The 17,304-nt window shown below is 34.6% G+C and overlaps 5 protein-coding genes across 5 annotated transcripts; 1 reads left to right on the top strand and 4 right to left on the bottom strand.

Annotated features, from left to right (window-relative positions):
• Window positions 1–2,437: 2,437 nt before the first annotated feature.
• On the top strand, window positions 2,438–5,491 carry LOC139092969 (forkhead box protein biniou-like). The gene is made up of 3 exons (XM_070643550.1): window positions 2,438–3,725; window positions 4,002–4,486; window positions 4,776–5,491. The coding sequence occupies exons 1-3, from the start codon at window positions 2,662–2,664 to the stop codon at window positions 4,988–4,990; spliced, it is 1,764 nt and encodes a 587-aa protein (XP_070499651.1). The 5' UTR covers window positions 2,438–2,661; the 3' UTR covers window positions 4,991–5,491.
• Window positions 5,492–6,584: 1,093 nt separating this feature from the next.
• On the bottom strand, window positions 6,585–8,715 carry LOC139092376 (diaminopimelate decarboxylase-like). Its single transcript, XM_070642734.1, has one exon. It carries the CDS (start codon window positions 8,675–8,677, stop codon window positions 7,418–7,420), a length of 1,260 nt encoding a protein of 419 aa, XP_070498835.1. The 5' UTR covers window positions 8,678–8,715; the 3' UTR covers window positions 6,585–7,417.
• Window positions 8,716–9,448: 733 nt separating this feature from the next.
• On the bottom strand, window positions 9,449–10,012 carry LOC139092766 (uncharacterized). Its single transcript, XM_070643303.1, has 2 exons — window positions 9,924–10,012; window positions 9,449–9,862 (listed from the first exon to the last, which is right to left on the bottom strand). The coding sequence occupies exons 1-2, from the start codon at window positions 9,966–9,968 to the stop codon at window positions 9,494–9,496; spliced, it is 414 nt and encodes a 137-aa protein (XP_070499404.1). The 5' UTR covers window positions 9,969–10,012; the 3' UTR covers window positions 9,449–9,493.
• A 1,123-nt stretch (window positions 10,013–11,135) lies between these two features.
• LOC139091901 (uncharacterized) lies at window positions 11,136–11,741 on the bottom strand. Its single transcript, XM_070642153.1, has one exon. It carries the CDS (start codon window positions 11,739–11,741, stop codon window positions 11,136–11,138), a length of 606 nt encoding a protein of 201 aa, XP_070498254.1.
• Window positions 11,742–13,158: 1,417 nt separating this feature from the next.
• LOC139091891 (uncharacterized) lies at window positions 13,159–14,877 on the bottom strand. The gene is made up of 3 exons (XM_070642141.1): window positions 14,695–14,877; window positions 14,108–14,230; window positions 13,159–13,915 (listed from the first exon to the last, which is right to left on the bottom strand). The coding sequence occupies exons 1-3, from the start codon at window positions 14,875–14,877 to the stop codon at window positions 13,217–13,219; spliced, it is 1,005 nt and encodes a 334-aa protein (XP_070498242.1). The 3' UTR covers window positions 13,159–13,216.
• Between the last annotated feature and the right edge of the window lie 2,427 nt (window positions 14,878–17,304).

Below are 17,304 nucleotides of genomic sequence, written 5' to 3'. Positions count from 1 at the left end.
TTGTATTTAAAATGAGACATGAAAATGACTGCATTTATGCCTGCAACAGTATTAATCATGATTCTCAGAGCATCATTTTATATTTATTTTTATTATTATGAAATCTCATAACTAACAATGTAAACATTGACATATTTATATCATTTCATATGAAGATGACGAGGAATTGTGTCAAATTACAAATGGCTAAAGTTAATTTAAGGGCATGAGAATATCATGTAGAATGTCTTGGTGGTAGAAAATTGAGAACAATTCGCATGTCTGAACGATAAATTCAATTTTATGACACAAAGCCTGTTCAAGTTGAAATCAAAGCTTGAAATTGACTAAAATTTTCTATGAAGGTGAGTCGACTTTTGCATTCAAAATCCGAATAGACTTCAAGCTTTGGTTAAACCAAGTTGATTGCTAACTGATTTACTTTGTTGTCTATGAATTGGTATTCAATCCATTGACTCTCTTTGTAATAATGTTTACTGTAACTGCTCGAATTTAAGTAGACAACTTGATATAGTGTCTAGTTATTACTGGACCTAGTGTTGACTTATGACATTTTCTCACGAGTCTAAAGTTTAGTTCAATGGTACGCAACCTATTACTATTCGCGGCACACCAAAGTGGTAAGCATTGAACGAAACCACACACACGATAAACGATTCATGGAATTTCCAAAAAATTTTAGCGTCTGACAGGTTGTCCACCAGTGATCTAGTTCAGAATCAGGCATTATGTCAAGGTGTCCACTTGGGCAAGGCTCCATTTGTAATGCGTATGGAAGCCACTAGAAGCTTGAAATCGATATTAACTAGTAGGCGATGCATTGTGACTAATAAAGAGCTTGTTTAGACTTGTATAGGCTCTATATGGAGGTAAGTAGGTTGTAATTATCTTTTTAATAATAGTGTCACTAAGGACTTAATCGTCGATGTTTAGGCCATAAATGACAGAAAGTCTATTTATATCCCATAAAAACAGACTTCAATTGATTTTAATCTTAATAATAGATAGTCACTCCGAATAGCATCAATTGACTATAAATTGATTCCGGATTTGATTTTAATTCCAGAAATGTTTGAGGAATCAGGCTCCAGGTCTAAAGCTTCGCTTGGCAAATGTTTGGGGGATCAGGCTCCAGCGGGCAGGCCAAGCTTCGCTTGGCACATGTTTGAGGAATCAGGTTCCAGCGGGTAGGCCAAGCTTCGCTTGGCAAATGTTTGAGGGATCAGGTTCCAGCGGGTAGGTGAGGAATCAGGCTCCAGCGGGTAGGCTAAGCTCCAAATGTTTGATTCATCAGCCAAGCTTCGCTTGGCAGCTTGTGCTTGGCATGTCAGGTACTAAACAGGCGAATGCTGCATTTAAGGGGATCAGGCTCCAGCACACAGGCCAAGCTTCGCTTGGCACATGTTTGAGGGATCAGGCTCCAGCGGGTAGGCTAAGGCAAAAACCCTTAGGCCAAGCTTCGCTTGGCAAATGTTTGAGGAATCAGGCTCCAGCGGGTAGGCTGCTTCGCTTGGCAAATGTTTGGGGGATCAAAAACAGACTTTAGTTGATTTTTTGAATTTGATACTTTTCATACAATTAAAAATGAATAAAAACGGCTGTTCCTGCCATGCCCAAAATCTATCTAAAAGCAAAAACTCACATGTCTCGTTATTGAATTTCTTGCTGACATCATTGTTTGCTTTTTGCTTGCTTACAAGGAAAGCATTTTTCATTTTCAGCAATGCCTCTTTCAATCTGTTTTTTGATTATGGTGAGGAATTCAGGCACAAACTTTTTAATAACAAAACTCATTTTTAGTTTTGCTTTCAAAATTCAATCACAAATACAAAAACGGTGTCATTCATTCGAGATGTAAAATTGTGTCTACAATGATGTCAAGAAAATATTTTTAGCTGAGAAAATTATTGCTCCGCCCACAAAAAGTTCTCATCCTCAAAAGAATTCCTCAATCCACAATGTGCGGACTGACTCTTTTTTATATTCACACCGTTTTCACGTGTGAATGTATTGTTTTTTTGATATTTTTGATAAATTAAGAAGTAAGTTTTCTATGGCAAAATTCGCGATCATCTTAATAATGTTGACGTCATGCTCTAATCATGTGGAAATTTTCCTCAAGTCTTAAAGATTTTTTCCTCTAAAAAGATTTTCATTTCTTTAGTTATGTAAACAAAGCTTCCGATCGTTAAAATTATCCGTGAAGGTAATCAATTTATATCTGTGTTAAGAATTCCTTCACTTAGCATGTACAAAGCTGACCCGAAATAAGAGCGAGAGAAAAGAAAAAAAAGTCATGAAAGATCAAAGGAATGAAGGAAAAATCATGCCCATAAGCTATGTGTAGTTCACACATACATGCACACATATTCATTCGAAGACGTGCGATCATCCATGAAATTATCCAATTAGTATTCAGTATTCGGGAGATACTTGACGGGATAAGACGAGAAATATTTTTTAAGATCTTGATAAAAATAAGAAGCAGTTAGCTGTGAACAAAAAAAAAAAAAAGAAATACTTATAGTACGTGTGTGGACATTAAGAAGTTTACATTAATGAATAAATAAATAAATATTGGAAACTAATCAGTGGTTCAAGTGGCTTAGAGATTTTTTATAAATAAATAATATTGGATATAAAATTATTAAAATTTCAAAAATGGATAGTCGACCACAACACTCACCCTCACCCGCTGTCTATCCCCACATTTATGGAAGTCCAACAAATCTTCAAATGATATCGTCATCGTCGTCAATTCCAAATCATTTAACAGACGATGGTAATCGTACAATTATTACGACAATTGGAACTGACATGATTGTTGTTGAGCCAAAATCAGAAGTGGAAGAAAAGCCTGCAGTTTATCATATAACTGAAATAAGTGATGATCGTATTCACTACCCACCGCATCCAATGATTGATGATCGACATTCTCCAATATATTCTCATCATCTTTCAGCACCATATCACTTTCCCCCTCCACCGACTCACAGAATTTCAGTCGATGATAAACTTTCAAATCCTCACTATATCAATCGACATCATCCTTATTCGGTTGGAATTCTTGCATCATCATCAGCACATACAAATTCTGATAATATACCAACATCCGTTTCATATCATTATCCAATGCCACCACATTTAACTCATTTGGAAGCTCCAATTAATTCTTTGAAACTCTCATCTCCATCACATACCAATTTGTCGTCTTCAACCTCTCCATCAGGTCAATCGATGATAAATCGTTATGGATTAACATCAACTCCAAATATTAAATATTGTACTAATGGAACTATGCTGGATTATGTTGAGAATGATAGTATGGTAATGAGAGATAATCATAGTAATATGTCATCGCCAATACCTTCAATATCAGTGCCAATTTCATCGGCCGTAAGTTGTATTACCACAACTTCAAGTTTAAATTGTGACATGAAAATTGGCACATCCGGCGGATCTGTCGTGTCTTATAATAACAATAATGTCGGTGAAAATGAATCAATTATTTGTAAAAATACTTCCGGCGCATCCTCATCGTCGTCGTCTTCAAATGTTGATCATCAATTGAGTAGTACAACGTCGGAACCAGCAGTGAAAAAGACGGGCGGAAGAAAGCCTGAAAAACCAGCAATGAGTTATATAAATATGATTGTGATGGCAATAAAGGATTCACCGCAAAAACGAAGAACATTAAGTGAAATTTATAAATATTTACAGTCAAAGTAAGTGAACAGTTCTTAGTATTTTGGATGTTATGTGATTGAATTTAATACTTACGCGTGATCCTGTTTTGAATGAACGTTCGAATCAGATGTAATTGTGTTTAAATCAAAGATTGCTTGTTTTTAAAATGTTGAAAATTAATTTCAAAGGTTTCTAGATTTGAAAAATTTAAATTTTAACCTTATTTCCCAAAATTGAATTATTCAAATCGCAGACGCCCGTTTTTTACCGCTAAAAGTTCATCCAAAAAAATTAACATAAAGTTTCGCTTCCAGGTACTCATTCTTCAATGGCGAATACAATGGCTGGAAAAATTCAGTCCGACACAATCTCAGCCTTAACGAGTGCTTTAAAAAACTTCCAAAGGAATGTGGAAAACCAGGAAAAGGACATTATTGGACAATTGATGCTAGTGCTGAATACATGTTTGAGGACGAAGGAAGTTTACGTCGACGACCAAGAGGATTTAGAAGAAAGCAACAAATGAAAAGTTTCTCAAATCCTTCATCATTCTATCCACCATCAAGCTACGATTCAGCACAATTAAATGTTGCTGATATTCCAAATTGCTATCCATCATCATATCCAAGTTATTCACATGAATATTCAGCAGCAAGTGTACAGTCAGCACCGCCAGCATTCTCAGAAGCACCATGGCAATATCAGTCATCAGAATATGTCCGGAATCCCTCACCACCTCAAAGTAATGTTCTTGAATATGGAAACAGCTACCAAACCTATCAAGCATACGAAAATGGAGGTAATTATTTGTCTCAATGACCTACTTAATTTTATTTCGAAGAAATTTCCATCCTCAAAAAGTCTTAAATGATCGCATGCTTTCATCAATCAGCAAAAGAGTTCTCAAACTATGTGAGAGAAAGTATTAAAGATAAAAAAATTAAGAACCACTTGAAACAAGCTATATAATTTATGATCTTACTAATGAAAGTATGCTGATGTGACGACAGCAAGAAGTGATTCTCTTCCTTATTTATGCTTTATTTAGAAAATAAATTTTTATTTCTTCTTTTTTTCTCATATTCTAGGCTTAAAAATGAGTCAAATGACACAACAGCATCCTCAGCAACAAAACATGATTTCAAGTGCCAGTCCTACAAATACAACCGTTCTTATGTCAAATGACTGCAAATCTTCAATAGCACATCATACAAATTCAAGTCCATATCCGCATGTTGTTACTCCACCGCCATCCAATAGCACTTCAAACTATTATAGTGAACATACAAAATATTCAAACTGACTGACTTGATGAAATGATGAAGGCAAGACGATATATATATATATTTTCTATTTTCTCAGTAATGAAAAAAAGTGAGGAGGAATTATTGTAATAATGATCATCAATATGCTTCCAAAGAATATAAAAAATTTAATTTTATTGTAGAGAAAACAGTTGAAAACTGACGTTAACCTTAAGATGGATAGTCTGTTTTATCATAATTTTTTTTTGTACATATGAGCACGCTCGTTAGGGTCGTTTACTTATAAAAATATATTTTATGTCAAACATATAAAAATATATTTTATGTCACTGTTGGACTTTCTTTTTTGTTGAAAATTGACAATATTGAATGGATTTTCTTTTGGTTGGAGCTTTCTTGATGGGGATGTAGCTAAAGAATTATTAAGTGGGGTTTTCCAAAATATTAGGAGTAATTTCAATTTTTCTCTCAAAAAGTCTGGCAATTTTAAAAAAAATTTTCATGTAGTGGATTCAGATTCAGAACGAAAGTCATTAGCCTAGCGAGTACTTTAGAGTGACTAGTTTCAAACACAGGTTCCTAGTAAAGTTGCAGAAATTCATGTTTTAGACACCAAGTTTCTAGACTGAACTCAGATACTTGACTAGACTTGATGAAAAATTGTGGCTAGGTACACTGTTTCAGATATAACAGAATCTATAACAAGGGCAAAATTATCCCTAGTAGAATAGGCTGTGATTGATCGATCCTATGGGAAGTTCCAATAAATGTCAAACTTTTAACAAGAGTACATTAATGTACTGTTGGAGTGTCTGACTTTTGTGATCATATAAAGCAAGATCTTCCAGAGTTGAATAAGGGCTGTTTAATCGGCATATAAATGTCTAAGAAATTTTAAACTTTTATTGGCAAGTTAAGCCAGGGCAAATGGATTTTCAAGTCATTTTTAACTAAATACAGGGACTAAGTGTATTTGTTCTAGATAGGGTATTTTCAAAAACAGGTTCCGACCCAAGATTTGACTTTTTTCTCAAAAACCCCAAGCAGAATAAAGAGATGATTTTGAGGATGACAAGTTTATTTATCCTTAAAACCTGACTACGTCCCAGCTCGTCTCAATATATTTTATACAAAAATCTTGGATTTTACGAGTTTTTGTTAGAGACGCAGGATAGGTTTACCTCATTAATCCCTTCATCACTAAGCTCCTACTAAGTCTTAGCTTCCTCCCGATTTCCAATTCCCCTTTTAAATCGAGAACGTAACAAGTGAATGACCCCATGGAGAAATAAAAGAAAGAAAAAAAATATTTTAAGGAAATTTCATTGAAAAGAAAAGAAAAGAATGAAAAATCTCACAATCATTTTCACGAGATTTTTCCTCTCTATATATCTCCATTCTTTTCTCATTCGAAAGAAGAAAAAAAAAACCATAAATTAAAATAAAGAATCGTAAAATTAGTAGAATATGATGGTAATAATAATGTAAATATTTACATTAAAATGATGCTAGAAATCAAATGTAAACAAAATGTTTTCTGAACTTTTTTTTACAATACATTCATTTTTTATTTTATTCTTAAAAAATCTGTGCAAGAAATTGTTCTAAAAATAAATCCAAAGAGAAAGAGCATGGGTCTGTTAATGTCCAAAAATTTATTTTTGTAATAAAAAATTAAGAATTTAATTAAAATAGGTGAAAATACAAACAATTTCATTTTATTTCATTTTTGAGCTTTGTGGATCAGTTCTGGTAACTTTTTTTTTACAGGAATTTAAGGTTATTGAATCTTGTGTGTGCCAGTGGGCCAGTGTTGGCCAACATATGTGCCGCGATACACTAGTGTGCCGTTAAATATCATTAGAAATTCTATAAACTTCATGCAGTGTACGGTTCCAGTCAAGGCTTACCTTCAAGGTGTGACATGAAAAATAAAAGGTTGCCCATCACTGCAGTAGGCATTCTGTGATGCAAAAATAACCCGAGTGGACTAAAATATTTTATAACTAGTTAATAACAAAAATATATCTAAATCTAGTAAGCATTTTTTACGTTTGTGCCAAAAATCAGTACTTCTCAAACTATGATCCGCGATACTCTAATACAGTGATGGACAACCTGTGTGTCACGGCACATTAGAGTGTGGTTTTGATCAAGGTTTTCAACCAAAGTGTAACGAGAAAAATGAAAGTTTGACCTCACTGCTCTAGTGCAGTGATGCCCAACCTTTTTTTCCAACGGCATACCTTGGTGGTAAGCTTCGACCAAAACCAAATTCGATATTTCCAAAAGTTTTTAATACCATCATAGTATGCCGCGGCACACAGATTTCCCACCACTGCTCTAGTGGATTGTCCAAATTTCCAGATGTATTGTGGAAGTTTGAGTGCATAACAATATTAAAGATTTTACATATCTTTTTTACTGTATAGCATTTGAGCAGCACTGCCATTGATCTACAATCCTTAAAACTTCTCATCACACCTCTCCAACTGTATCAAGTCATTCATTGTTTGCCTCCTTCTGATAAGTTTAATCTCATCATCCACAAACAACACTTCAGGCAATAATGGTCGTGAGTTGTAGTTAGACGACATCGATGCTCCATAAGCACCAACATCATGAAATACAAGATAATCTCCAACATACATTTTCGGTAATAATCGTGTTATCACAATGCCTCCTTCAACTTGTGTAAATACATCACCTGACTCACACAAGTGTCCAGCGATAACAACTTCTTCTACTTCACGATTAGATGTATCTCCTAAAACTGTAATGTGATGATAACTTCCATACATTGTTGGTCTCATGAGGTCATTGAATCCTGCATTTACTAGCACATACTTTTTGCTTCCCATTGTTTTCACAGCATGAACTTTACAAACAAGAATTCCAGACTCGGCAACAAGGAAACGTCCTGGTTCAACTTCTAGAGTGATTGGATGTCCAAAGTGTTTTTCAATTTTCTTTCGTGCTGCATCCCACAATGTGAAGTAATTGTCAACATCAACGCCTACTTCATTCTCTTTATAGGCAATTGGAATTCCGCCGCCGGTTGATATGGCTTCAATGTCTTGATTACAGGCTAAAACATGATCAGCCATTGCATCACTAACTCTATCGAAGTTCTTTGAGAATAATCCAGAACCGATGTGCATGTGGAGTCCAATAAGCTTAAGATTATTTTCCTTAATTACAGTTAGTGCTTCTGGAAGGTCTTCAAACCATATTCCATGCTTGCTATTTTCTCCACCTGTATTCGTCTTCTTACTATGTCCATCACCAAATCCTGGATTTATTCTTATCCACACAGGATGATTAACAGCTTTACGTCGTCCTAATTCTCTCAACATGTCAATTGAACCTGCATTCACTGGAATATTCAGTTCCAGTACACGATCGGATGTTTCATTATCAATTATATCGGCAGTATAAACAATTTCATTTTCACTTGTTCCAGGCACAAATCCAGACTGCAATGCACGCTCAATTTCTCCAAATGACACAGAATCAATTTTTGTTCCACATTCTTTTACTAATTTTAAAATGTTTACATTCGAGCAGGCTTTTTGAGCATATCGAATGACATCGAAGCTCTTTAATTTACTTATTTGTTCCTTAATTATGTTACCATCGTATGCCCAAAATGGTGATTGTAATTTCTCATAAAGTTCTATTAACTTTGATTCTGTGATTATTTTTGATCTAGGAAACTTTGACATTTTTGAGACAATTTTTAATCCACTTTGTTACTGCTCAATTATCAGACGACGACTAAAATGAACTCACACACTGTATTCAATTGAGTGCTGAAAAGGCACTTACTTATAGATAAGAATACAATTGCTGGATCTTTTGTGTGAAAACTCTTTAACTCCACATACATACAAATGGATTAATATCTTACACGCTTATTAATAGACATTTGGTAGACATGGACTTATCTTATCTGATATTGGAACTCAACAGCTAGCTTTAGAATGGATAATACACTTTCTGTAAGAGGCCACGAGTGGAACAATTTGGCAATTTTTCGCAGTAAAAATGGGTAGAAATCCGACGTTACGACACCGTAAGGACAACTTCCCATCTTACTGTTTACACCAATGGTGAGCAATCTAAGTGTCGGGACACTCTAGTGTGTTGGATTGCCATGAACCGTATGTCGTGTACGGTTTTGGTCGAGGTTAACAACCAAGGTATGCCATGAAAGTAAAAGATTAGCAACCACTGTTTTATACGGCAACGCAGCAGCGGCCTAGTGAACACAGTGTATTGCTTGGGGACAGAATACGTAGACATGCTGATATGCTGATTTTAAGGCATTTAATAATAAAAATTTGAGTTAAGAATCCTTTGTAGAAGGATAGATAACTTCAGTTTGGAACCAGAACAGTGGTGGACAGCCTATGAGTCGCGGTATCACGAAGATATTCCATGGAACAAAGAAGATTGACCACCACTGAAATATAGTACCTAAATATCCAACAAAATTTCAGTCATAAGAGTCTCAAACTTTATTATTCAAATGAATAAAATTATTCAACTGGTGGATATGGTGGATCATCAGGAGATGGTTCAACACCGAAGCAAGCAAGGAAGTCATTATAGAATTGCATAGCATCTTCATCATTGGTTATTGTTCTCAAGTCATTAGCAAGACGTGCAGCTTCAAGCAATACTTGTGCTCTCCATGTGAGCATGCATGCATCACGAAGACGATCGTTTGTCATTTCTTGACATCTTCTGCGTCCATTAACAAGATCTTCAACTGTGAATCTCAATTCAACCAACCATTCGGCACCACCTTGAATTCTGTCTAATCCGAGTTCATCTGCAGCACTCATGATACAATCCATGATGGTTGTGTCATCTCCTTCAAGGGGTTGTGCACGCTGTACAGAATACTATGGAAATATACAGGAAATTAATATTTGGATAGAAGAAGCTTTAAAGTGTCATAAATACCTGTACGCTGCAAACCATTACTACAGCAAGGAATAGAAGTTTCATGTTGCCAATTTGGAATTAAAACTGAGTCAAATTAATAATTTCTATCCAAATATAAAGGAAATTTCTTATCGACGTTAATTAATGATAAGATTGTTAAGGCCTTAAGGGATTCTATTTATGAACATTAATCTCCATTGAATTCCCCAATTAAAATTGTTGAGTTTCAATTGAATTTTATCAGGGATTAGAAAGACTTGTTGATACATTTAGCTCCTGTATCAATAATCTAATTAGTTGATGAATTATGGCTGTGTCAAGTTAAAGTTGGTTGAATTGCTTATTATCCTATCTCAATTTAGGATCAAATATTCAATAAAAATATTCATGAAATGACCAGGAAAATAAAGAAAGAATTTATTTTAACGGCTAGAATCTATTTGAAATTTAACGGTTTTATATGATTTGAATTATTGCTGAAAGATGTGTTTACATTTTTGCATTTAAATTTACATTTTGATGTGTAAAACAGAAAAGCTTTTAAAAACCTTGAGTAATAGTAATTAACGCACCAAGTGGTGCATGAAACAAAGTTTGAAGTTTAAGTACTTCCACAACACCTGATAATTTTGCAAAATTTCTGTATCTAATCTAATAAATCGACTGTCTCTTATTAAACGAATTAATTTAAAATAACGGTCATAAAAATTTGAAATATTCCCTTTCTTTACTACAGCGCCATCTATCTGTCAAGCTAAAAAATTGTGAGGATCAGAATGAAAATATTAAAGATTCTATTTTGTCCCAAAACATCTCATATAACCACGTGACCTCAGAGTTCTAATGATGCATTACATCTTCAGTTAAATAGTGGATAAATCTGTTAATGTGTAACATAGAAGAAAAGTGCCGACAATTCCGGTAAGGAGGAGAAGTAAAGCAAAGAAATATGAAAAAGTCCTTAACACACCAATTCATTAGGCTGTTGAACAAATGATTAATGTCTATTTCAGACAAATATTTGGTATTTTTAAAACAAAAATCATATCATCATAAATGGGAAAAAAGATCCTTATGTCGGGTATGGAAACTTCCTGTGGTTTTATTAGACATTCTGTCTCCTACACATTTTTACAATTTGTGGATATTTAAGGATAATTTTATAGAAATAATTCAAAATGAAAATCTGATGTTTTCAATGGATTGAAGAACAATGGATGTTGCAATAGATCATGGACAGGGAGCTTTGACGCAAGTTGTCGTCGGTGCATTTGTTGGTTCATCTGTTGGCGAGTCTGTTGGTGCATCAGTTGGAGCCTCTGTTGGTCCATTAGTTGGCGCATCTGTTGGTGCATCAGTCGGCGTATCTGTTGGTGCATTTGTTGGTCCATCAGTTGGCGCGTTTGTTGGTCCATCAGTTGGCGCATCAGTTGGTCCATCAGTTGGAGCATCTGTTGGTCCATCAGTTGGCGCGTTTGTTGGTCCATCAGTTGGTGCTTCTGTTGGTGCATCAGTTGGCGCAACTGTTGGTGCTACACTTGATTGGATTTGACATCTATCTGTAACAAAAACGTATCCTGGAAAGCAATTTCCCGATCGCATAACTAACTGACGTTTGGAATTGTAATAGCATTCAAAGTACTTTGTTGAATCATCCTGATTAGGAAAAAGACCTGGAGCTTTACATTTAAAGTTACACGTCACAGGAATAGTTGATAGATCAGCAACATAGCCATCTTGGCATTTGAAAACTATCGGATTACTGCTTGGAACACACAGTGCCACATATTGCCGGTTGTACGGATAAAATGGATATAATAACAGAACATTCTTCATTTGATTGGAATTTCCGCATTTTGGTAAGGTACAATAGAAGTTATTCGTGTATCTGCAGTAATTAGTCTTTGATGCATCCGGATCAAAGACATATTGATCAGGACATGAATATGATTGACTCAATAGATTGTTATTCACATTCTGGCAAAAGTGATATTTTTTGCAGTCTAGTGGATCTGGGTACACTCCTTCTCCGGTGCATGGAAAATCTGAAGCCGAGGCTGAACCACAAGATTCTGTAAGAGGATTGATTGACTTCAATGGAATGAATCTTCTCCAAATTACTTACCTTTACATTCTGCTTGTCCTGGAGTGTCTTCAACACAGTACGGATATTGAGCGGTACAGTTGATGGAAACTCCAAAATTTGGACCAAGGCATAACTGAAAATCATCAAAATGTGAAACCCGAATGACACAGGATACGATTAGTCATTCTTATGTCTAGTTATGAACTTTACAACTTTCGCAGATACATCTGTATAAAAAGACGTTCGACTAATCACAGCCATGGGCCGATTCCTTAGGTGAACGGTACGATATAGACACAACACCGGTACGGTATAGTGATACACCTGGTATGGCAAAGAAGTATCTGTATTGTAACAATGATGTGCCAACAGTACGATGGATTAGTATTGGTGTACCATTGGTATGATACAGGTATACCAGTTTGCCATACCAGAACTCAATTGCGTCGGATCAGTGATGTATCTTTACCGTACCGTACCGTACCGCCACCGGAAAAGTCAACCCCTGTTCCATTCGGAGTAATTCTTAGCGCTTACAATCAATTCATTACTTCCACAACTGTCACTAGCACAGAATGTTTTTGACACTGTCGATGAAGTACAAACAGTAGACGCTGATGCTCTACTACTTCTAAAATATTCGAATTGTCCGTGTACACCGATGAATAAAAAGATCTATGCACAAAATTTCATAGAAAAAAATGTTGGAAATTAGAATAATATTGTCAAGTCAAATAGCTGTGTATTTCGGCAAGGGATATGATTGGATGCCTTGCCAGCCTACCCCGCGGCACAAAATAAGTAGGAAAGCAAATAAGAAAATTTCAATAAAAGCCAAATATTCAGCATTCCTTCAAATTTCCCTAAATTCCAGGAACAGAAGTTACAATCAATAATTCAATATTTCTTACGCACCAAACAGCCTAGCCACTTCATGGTTCTCTAATTTTCTACACAAATGACTTAAAACTGACTTAATTTTATCCACATCACATGCTGCTTATAAAGCTTTCTTTATTTACAATAATTTTCAAATTTGCTTACTTAATGATAAATTTATTGAGTGTTTAGGGCTGATAAGCTTTACCGAGAAAATGTTTATGTTGATTATTATCAAGATTGACTTTTTTATTGCATATTCATAAAATATTTTATAGCTAGACACAGTGCAGTAAAATGTGCAAGGCAAGTGCAAGGAATTTCCTTTCAAGTTTAAGTGATTATTTTAGGGTTGGATCTGATTATCGTCGATTTCAGCAAGCATTGCTCTCAATTCAACCTTACATTGAGAAGTTGTTGCATCAAAGGATGCTCCTGATGGGCATCGTCGTTCCATACTTTCAAGCTTCCAGTTATTCCAATAGCATTCAAAGTATTTAGAGCTGTCCAAGGAATTTGGGAAGAATCCAGTTCGCCAGCAAGTGTATGTACATTTAGGAGTTTTGTCATTAAGACTTGGAAGTGTATTTTTTGGACATACGAAGATATAAATAATTGGAGTTGACAGGGTTGCATCAGGTGCACATAATGCATAGTATTGCTTATTAAGTCCATACTGGATTTGGATATACTTTGATGAATTTGTTGCTCCACAGTTGACTGTTATGCAGTTATTAATTATGAGATTTTTTCGAGTACAGTAAGTTGCTGAGGTTGGAGAGAAGACATTTCCACTTGGACAATTGTAAAGTGTTGCTGTATATTCAGTTTTGTCACTGCTTAATGAACAGAAGTAGTATGAATTACAGTCGTATGGATTTGGATAATATCCAAGTCCAGTGCATACAAAAGCTGGATTATCATCGATAGTAACATCACCACCACAAGATCCTGTGCAGTAGTCTCCACTTTCGCTTACTTTACAGAGTGAATTATTTCCACACGAAAAGGTAATTGCTTGAGAAGCCAGAGCACCTGCGCAATACTAAGAAAATCGAATATTAAGGTTAGAAAATCAAGTTTGTTCAATTATTTGACTTAGAGTAATGGTTGGCAACCTTGTGCTTTTCGCACACAGCTTGGTGATAAGCCTCCATCGAAACAGCACGGGTTGCTCATCATTGACTTAGAGATTGAAGCAGAGCTAGCCGACTTCGAGTTCTAGACTTTTACTTACAATAACTGAAGTTCCAGTACAATCGACATCATCGTTACAAAAGTAATCTTTGGTTCTGCTATCAGTGCAGGCATCTGTTGGAGTTACATCTGCAGACTCAATTTTATTGAGCATACATGCCAACTGAAAAAGAAAAGAGTCTAATTAATTTGTATGAAACATCCAGCAATAAAGCTTAATTTGTGCTGATGATTGATAATCAATTTAAATATACTGTAATTGAAAGCTGTAGGTTTTGTCATTACATAAATGATTTATTTAACGACGAATTTAAATTCAAATTTTACCGAAATTTTGTAATTCAAATTTTGTTATTCGATAGTTGCAAACCCCGTGTTTACATTTATTTTTCTAATCAATTTTGAACGCGAAAGTCCACGAAAATTTCTGTAAGCTATTAAAAAATCGAATTAATCAACTTAACTAACTATTTAATCTGTAATTTCAAATCTGGAATATCACAATTGATCTGTACAACCAGCAAAGTAAGTAACTAGCTATATGAATCTAAAGTTCTCTCTATAACTCAATAAAAGAAGTGCTATTCTCAACCTAGCGATAAAAACAATTAAAAATCCACAATTTACCACAAAAATAACTAAATTAATTCGCTTCATTTCTCTCATCTCAACTTCTAAGATTTTAATTTCAAGACTGAATGAGAATGCATAGAACTGTGAATAATTTATACTAAATAATCTTAGTGGAGAATGAATTATTAATGAGACAATAAGGAAATCATGCGATAAGACGAGTAGCAATAAGCTCATACCATATTTAAATAAGATAAGGTAGAAAAATAAAGGATTAGAGATGAAATTACTTTCATTAATTCAATTCATAGGAAAATTATACTAGTTGTTTGTTAATTACCCAGAGATGTAGGCAGGCAATAGAAAATTGAGCAATGAAACGAATTAATTCCAATTATAGAAGCTTTACGGCCCACGACAACAATTTTTATGAATGAACTGGCTTGATTGGAGGTAGAGTCATGCTAACAACGATGATTTTTGGGCTAGTCAATGAGAATAGGAAATTTATATCACATCAAGTGCCTCTTTAGAGCATGACATTTCAAAATTATTATTTTCTTTTAAAAAATATTCGAATATTGACCGTGCTGCATCAGTCAGACTTAAAAATTGAAAGAATAAATGAAGAAAAGAGAATTAATAATTCCAATTTTTCGAAAATTCTCACGCCTTCCGGTTTGTTTGCCAAAAAAAGGAACACAAAAGTGACATAAATTATTCATATTTTCTCCTTGTTTTGATGGAAATAATTCTAAGCACTTCCAGATTTCTTTTTTTGCTCATTTCTTTTCTTCATTTACCATAAATAAGGATAAAGGATGAAGATGGGGGATTAACTTCAACATTTTTGCATCCATCAATATAATCATCATCATTATTGCTATTATCACATCTTTCTTGTCTTCTTTCTTTTGTAATTATGCATATTATTTTGTGTGGCCTTCCAAGTTGTTGGAAATGAGTTTTGGTACATGACATGCAAAAATGCATTCTTATCAGAAAATACTATAATCCCAATTATAGATGACTTATTGGCGACACCATATGTACAAGAATTATGATTAGGTAGACTAGGTTCATTGTAGATCTTTGAGATCCAGACACTTATTAAATTACAGAATAACGAACTTTTTTCAAAAATGATCGTAGTAATTCTTGAAATTTCATTACTTAGTACAGATTTGCACCTTCATCCTGAACGTAATAAGTAAACGGCCCCGTAAGTTAATATAGTTCTGAGCACTTAACCTACAATCAAGAGGTTGGAGGTTCTATTCTCACTTGGAACGAATCATATAAAAAATTAACGATCGTTTTTGAGACAGCCACACTCTGTTTGATTCAATAGATTCTGTACAATTGTAGCACCTTTATCTCAAAATGCAGTGTCCTCCACATATTAACTAAAACACATGCACCGTAGGGCGTTGAGGAAGCCAAAAGCGGATACCGAAGCCGACCAAATGTCATGTGCAAACATTCCCATAATATTCCCTGTAATCACAAAATGCCCCACTGGGGATTGAGATCTGTGGAGAAATTTGTACTTAAAAGGATAGATTAAAAGCCTAACCAAACAACCTTGCCATCATCAGCATTAATACTTGCATACTTACTTTGCTGGTCGTACGGATCAATTGTGATTCATGACCTCCTTGACCTCCTAGCTTGGAATTAAGGATAGCAGCTTACAAGGAACCCTGTATTGACCGGAGCCTTGTTCAACGCCGGCCTACTATGTGAATTTGATTGACGGTCTCCACCGCGTGAAGGTGAAGTTGGTACATGGTTGATTTAAACTAGGTGTGCGTTAATCCATATGTATATTGCACGTTCACCACTTTTAGGACACCATCATCATCAAGACTCCCAAAGCACCAAATGCATCACTCAATGCCTCAACATCCTTAAAATCGATTTGAGCCCACCCTTTTGAAACATTTAATATAAATAAAAATCTAAACAAATAGTCCTCAAATCAAAAATTGAGAGATTTTATATAAAAAAACGGATGTACTTAAAAAGTCCATGTCTACATGGAGATCCAAAAAGAAAAGTTTTTCTTAAAAATCTCATCTTTTTATTCAACTCACGCAATTAAGTAAACAAATTTCAATGATATAAATTTGCTTCGGTATTAACCATTTGGGGAGGATTAAGAGAATGGGAGATGAATAAATTTTTTTTTATAAAATAAAAATCACTATGATGATTGATGATTTGATAATAAAGCAGGTTTTTATCGCTCTTATAATAACATAATTGAGTGTATATATACTTAAACAAACAACAAGTCAAATATAAAAGTAGATGAGATGACACGAATTAATTTCTGTTTTCATCTCTCGATGAGCGTGAAATTTTTTTCAGCTTCTCCACTTCACTACGTCTTTTTTTTTTTTTTTGTGTATAGCTGTATGTGGATATACGTATATATTTCATATTTTTAATTTAAAAAAATCTTAGGTAAACAATAATTAATAAAGCCGGGCAAATGACTTTAGAGATCTTTTCTTCTCAATCTCTCTGTGTCTATTCATGTCTGAGCCTTAAGCAGCAAGAATTAAGCTAAGTGCTTCATATAAGTTTCTTCAATTTTTTTTTTCATTTTTTGGAGATTGTGTAAATAAAAGAAATAAGAAGAGACTGTATCATTTACAT

Source organism: Chironomus tepperi, unplaced genomic scaffold, assembly GCF_022539635.2.
Source record: "Chironomus tepperi strain 1889 unplaced genomic scaffold, CSIRO-AGI_Ctep_v1 contig_16, whole genome shotgun sequence".
Classification (NCBI taxonomy): domain Eukaryota; kingdom Metazoa; phylum Arthropoda; class Insecta; order Diptera; family Chironomidae; genus Chironomus; species Chironomus tepperi.
The sequence above is the reverse complement of the archived record's forward strand: the minus strand, read 5'-3'. Positions and strand labels throughout refer to the sequence as shown.

What these genes read in the sequence shown, in the direction of transcription:
- LOC139092766 (XM_070643303.1), bottom strand. Translation starts at nt 9,968, where the DNA reads ATGAAACTTCTATTCCTTGCTGTAGTAATGGTTTGCAGCGTACAG. An exon ending in TAATGGTTTGCAGCGTACAG is followed by an intron (nt 9,863 to 9,923) that starts GTATTTATGACA and finishes ATATTTCCATAG; the next exon opens with TATTCTGTACAGCGTGCACA.
- LOC139091891 (XM_070642141.1), bottom strand. Translation starts at nt 14,877, where the DNA reads ATGAGCTTATTGCTACTCGTCTTATCGCATGATTTCCTTATTGTCTCA. An exon ending in TTAATTTAGTTATTTTTGTG is followed by an intron (nt 14,231 to 14,694) that starts GTAAATTGTGGA and finishes TTTCTTTTTCAG; the next exon opens with TTGGCATGTATGCTCAATAA. An exon ending in GTACTGGAACTTCAGTTATT is followed by an intron (nt 13,916 to 14,107) that starts GTAAGTAAAAGT and finishes CGATTTTCTTAG; the next exon opens with TATTGCGCAGGTGCTCTGGC.
- LOC139092969 (XM_070643550.1), top strand. Translation starts at nt 2,662, where the DNA reads ATGGATAGTCGACCACAACACTCACCCTCACCCGCTGTCTATCCCCAC. An exon ending in TATAAATATTTACAGTCAAA is followed by an intron (nt 3,726 to 4,001) that starts GTAAGTGAACAG and finishes TTTCGCTTCCAG; the next exon opens with GTACTCATTCTTCAATGGCG. An exon ending in TCAAGCATACGAAAATGGAG is followed by an intron (nt 4,487 to 4,775) that starts GTAATTATTTGT and finishes CTCATATTCTAG; the next exon opens with GCTTAAAAATGAGTCAAATG.
- LOC139091901 (XM_070642153.1), bottom strand. Translation starts at nt 11,741, where the DNA reads ATGAAGAATGTTCTGTTATTATATCCATTTTATCCGTACAACCGGCAA.
- LOC139092376 (XM_070642734.1), bottom strand. Translation starts at nt 8,677, where the DNA reads ATGTCAAAGTTTCCTAGATCAAAAATAATCACAGAATCAAAGTTAATA.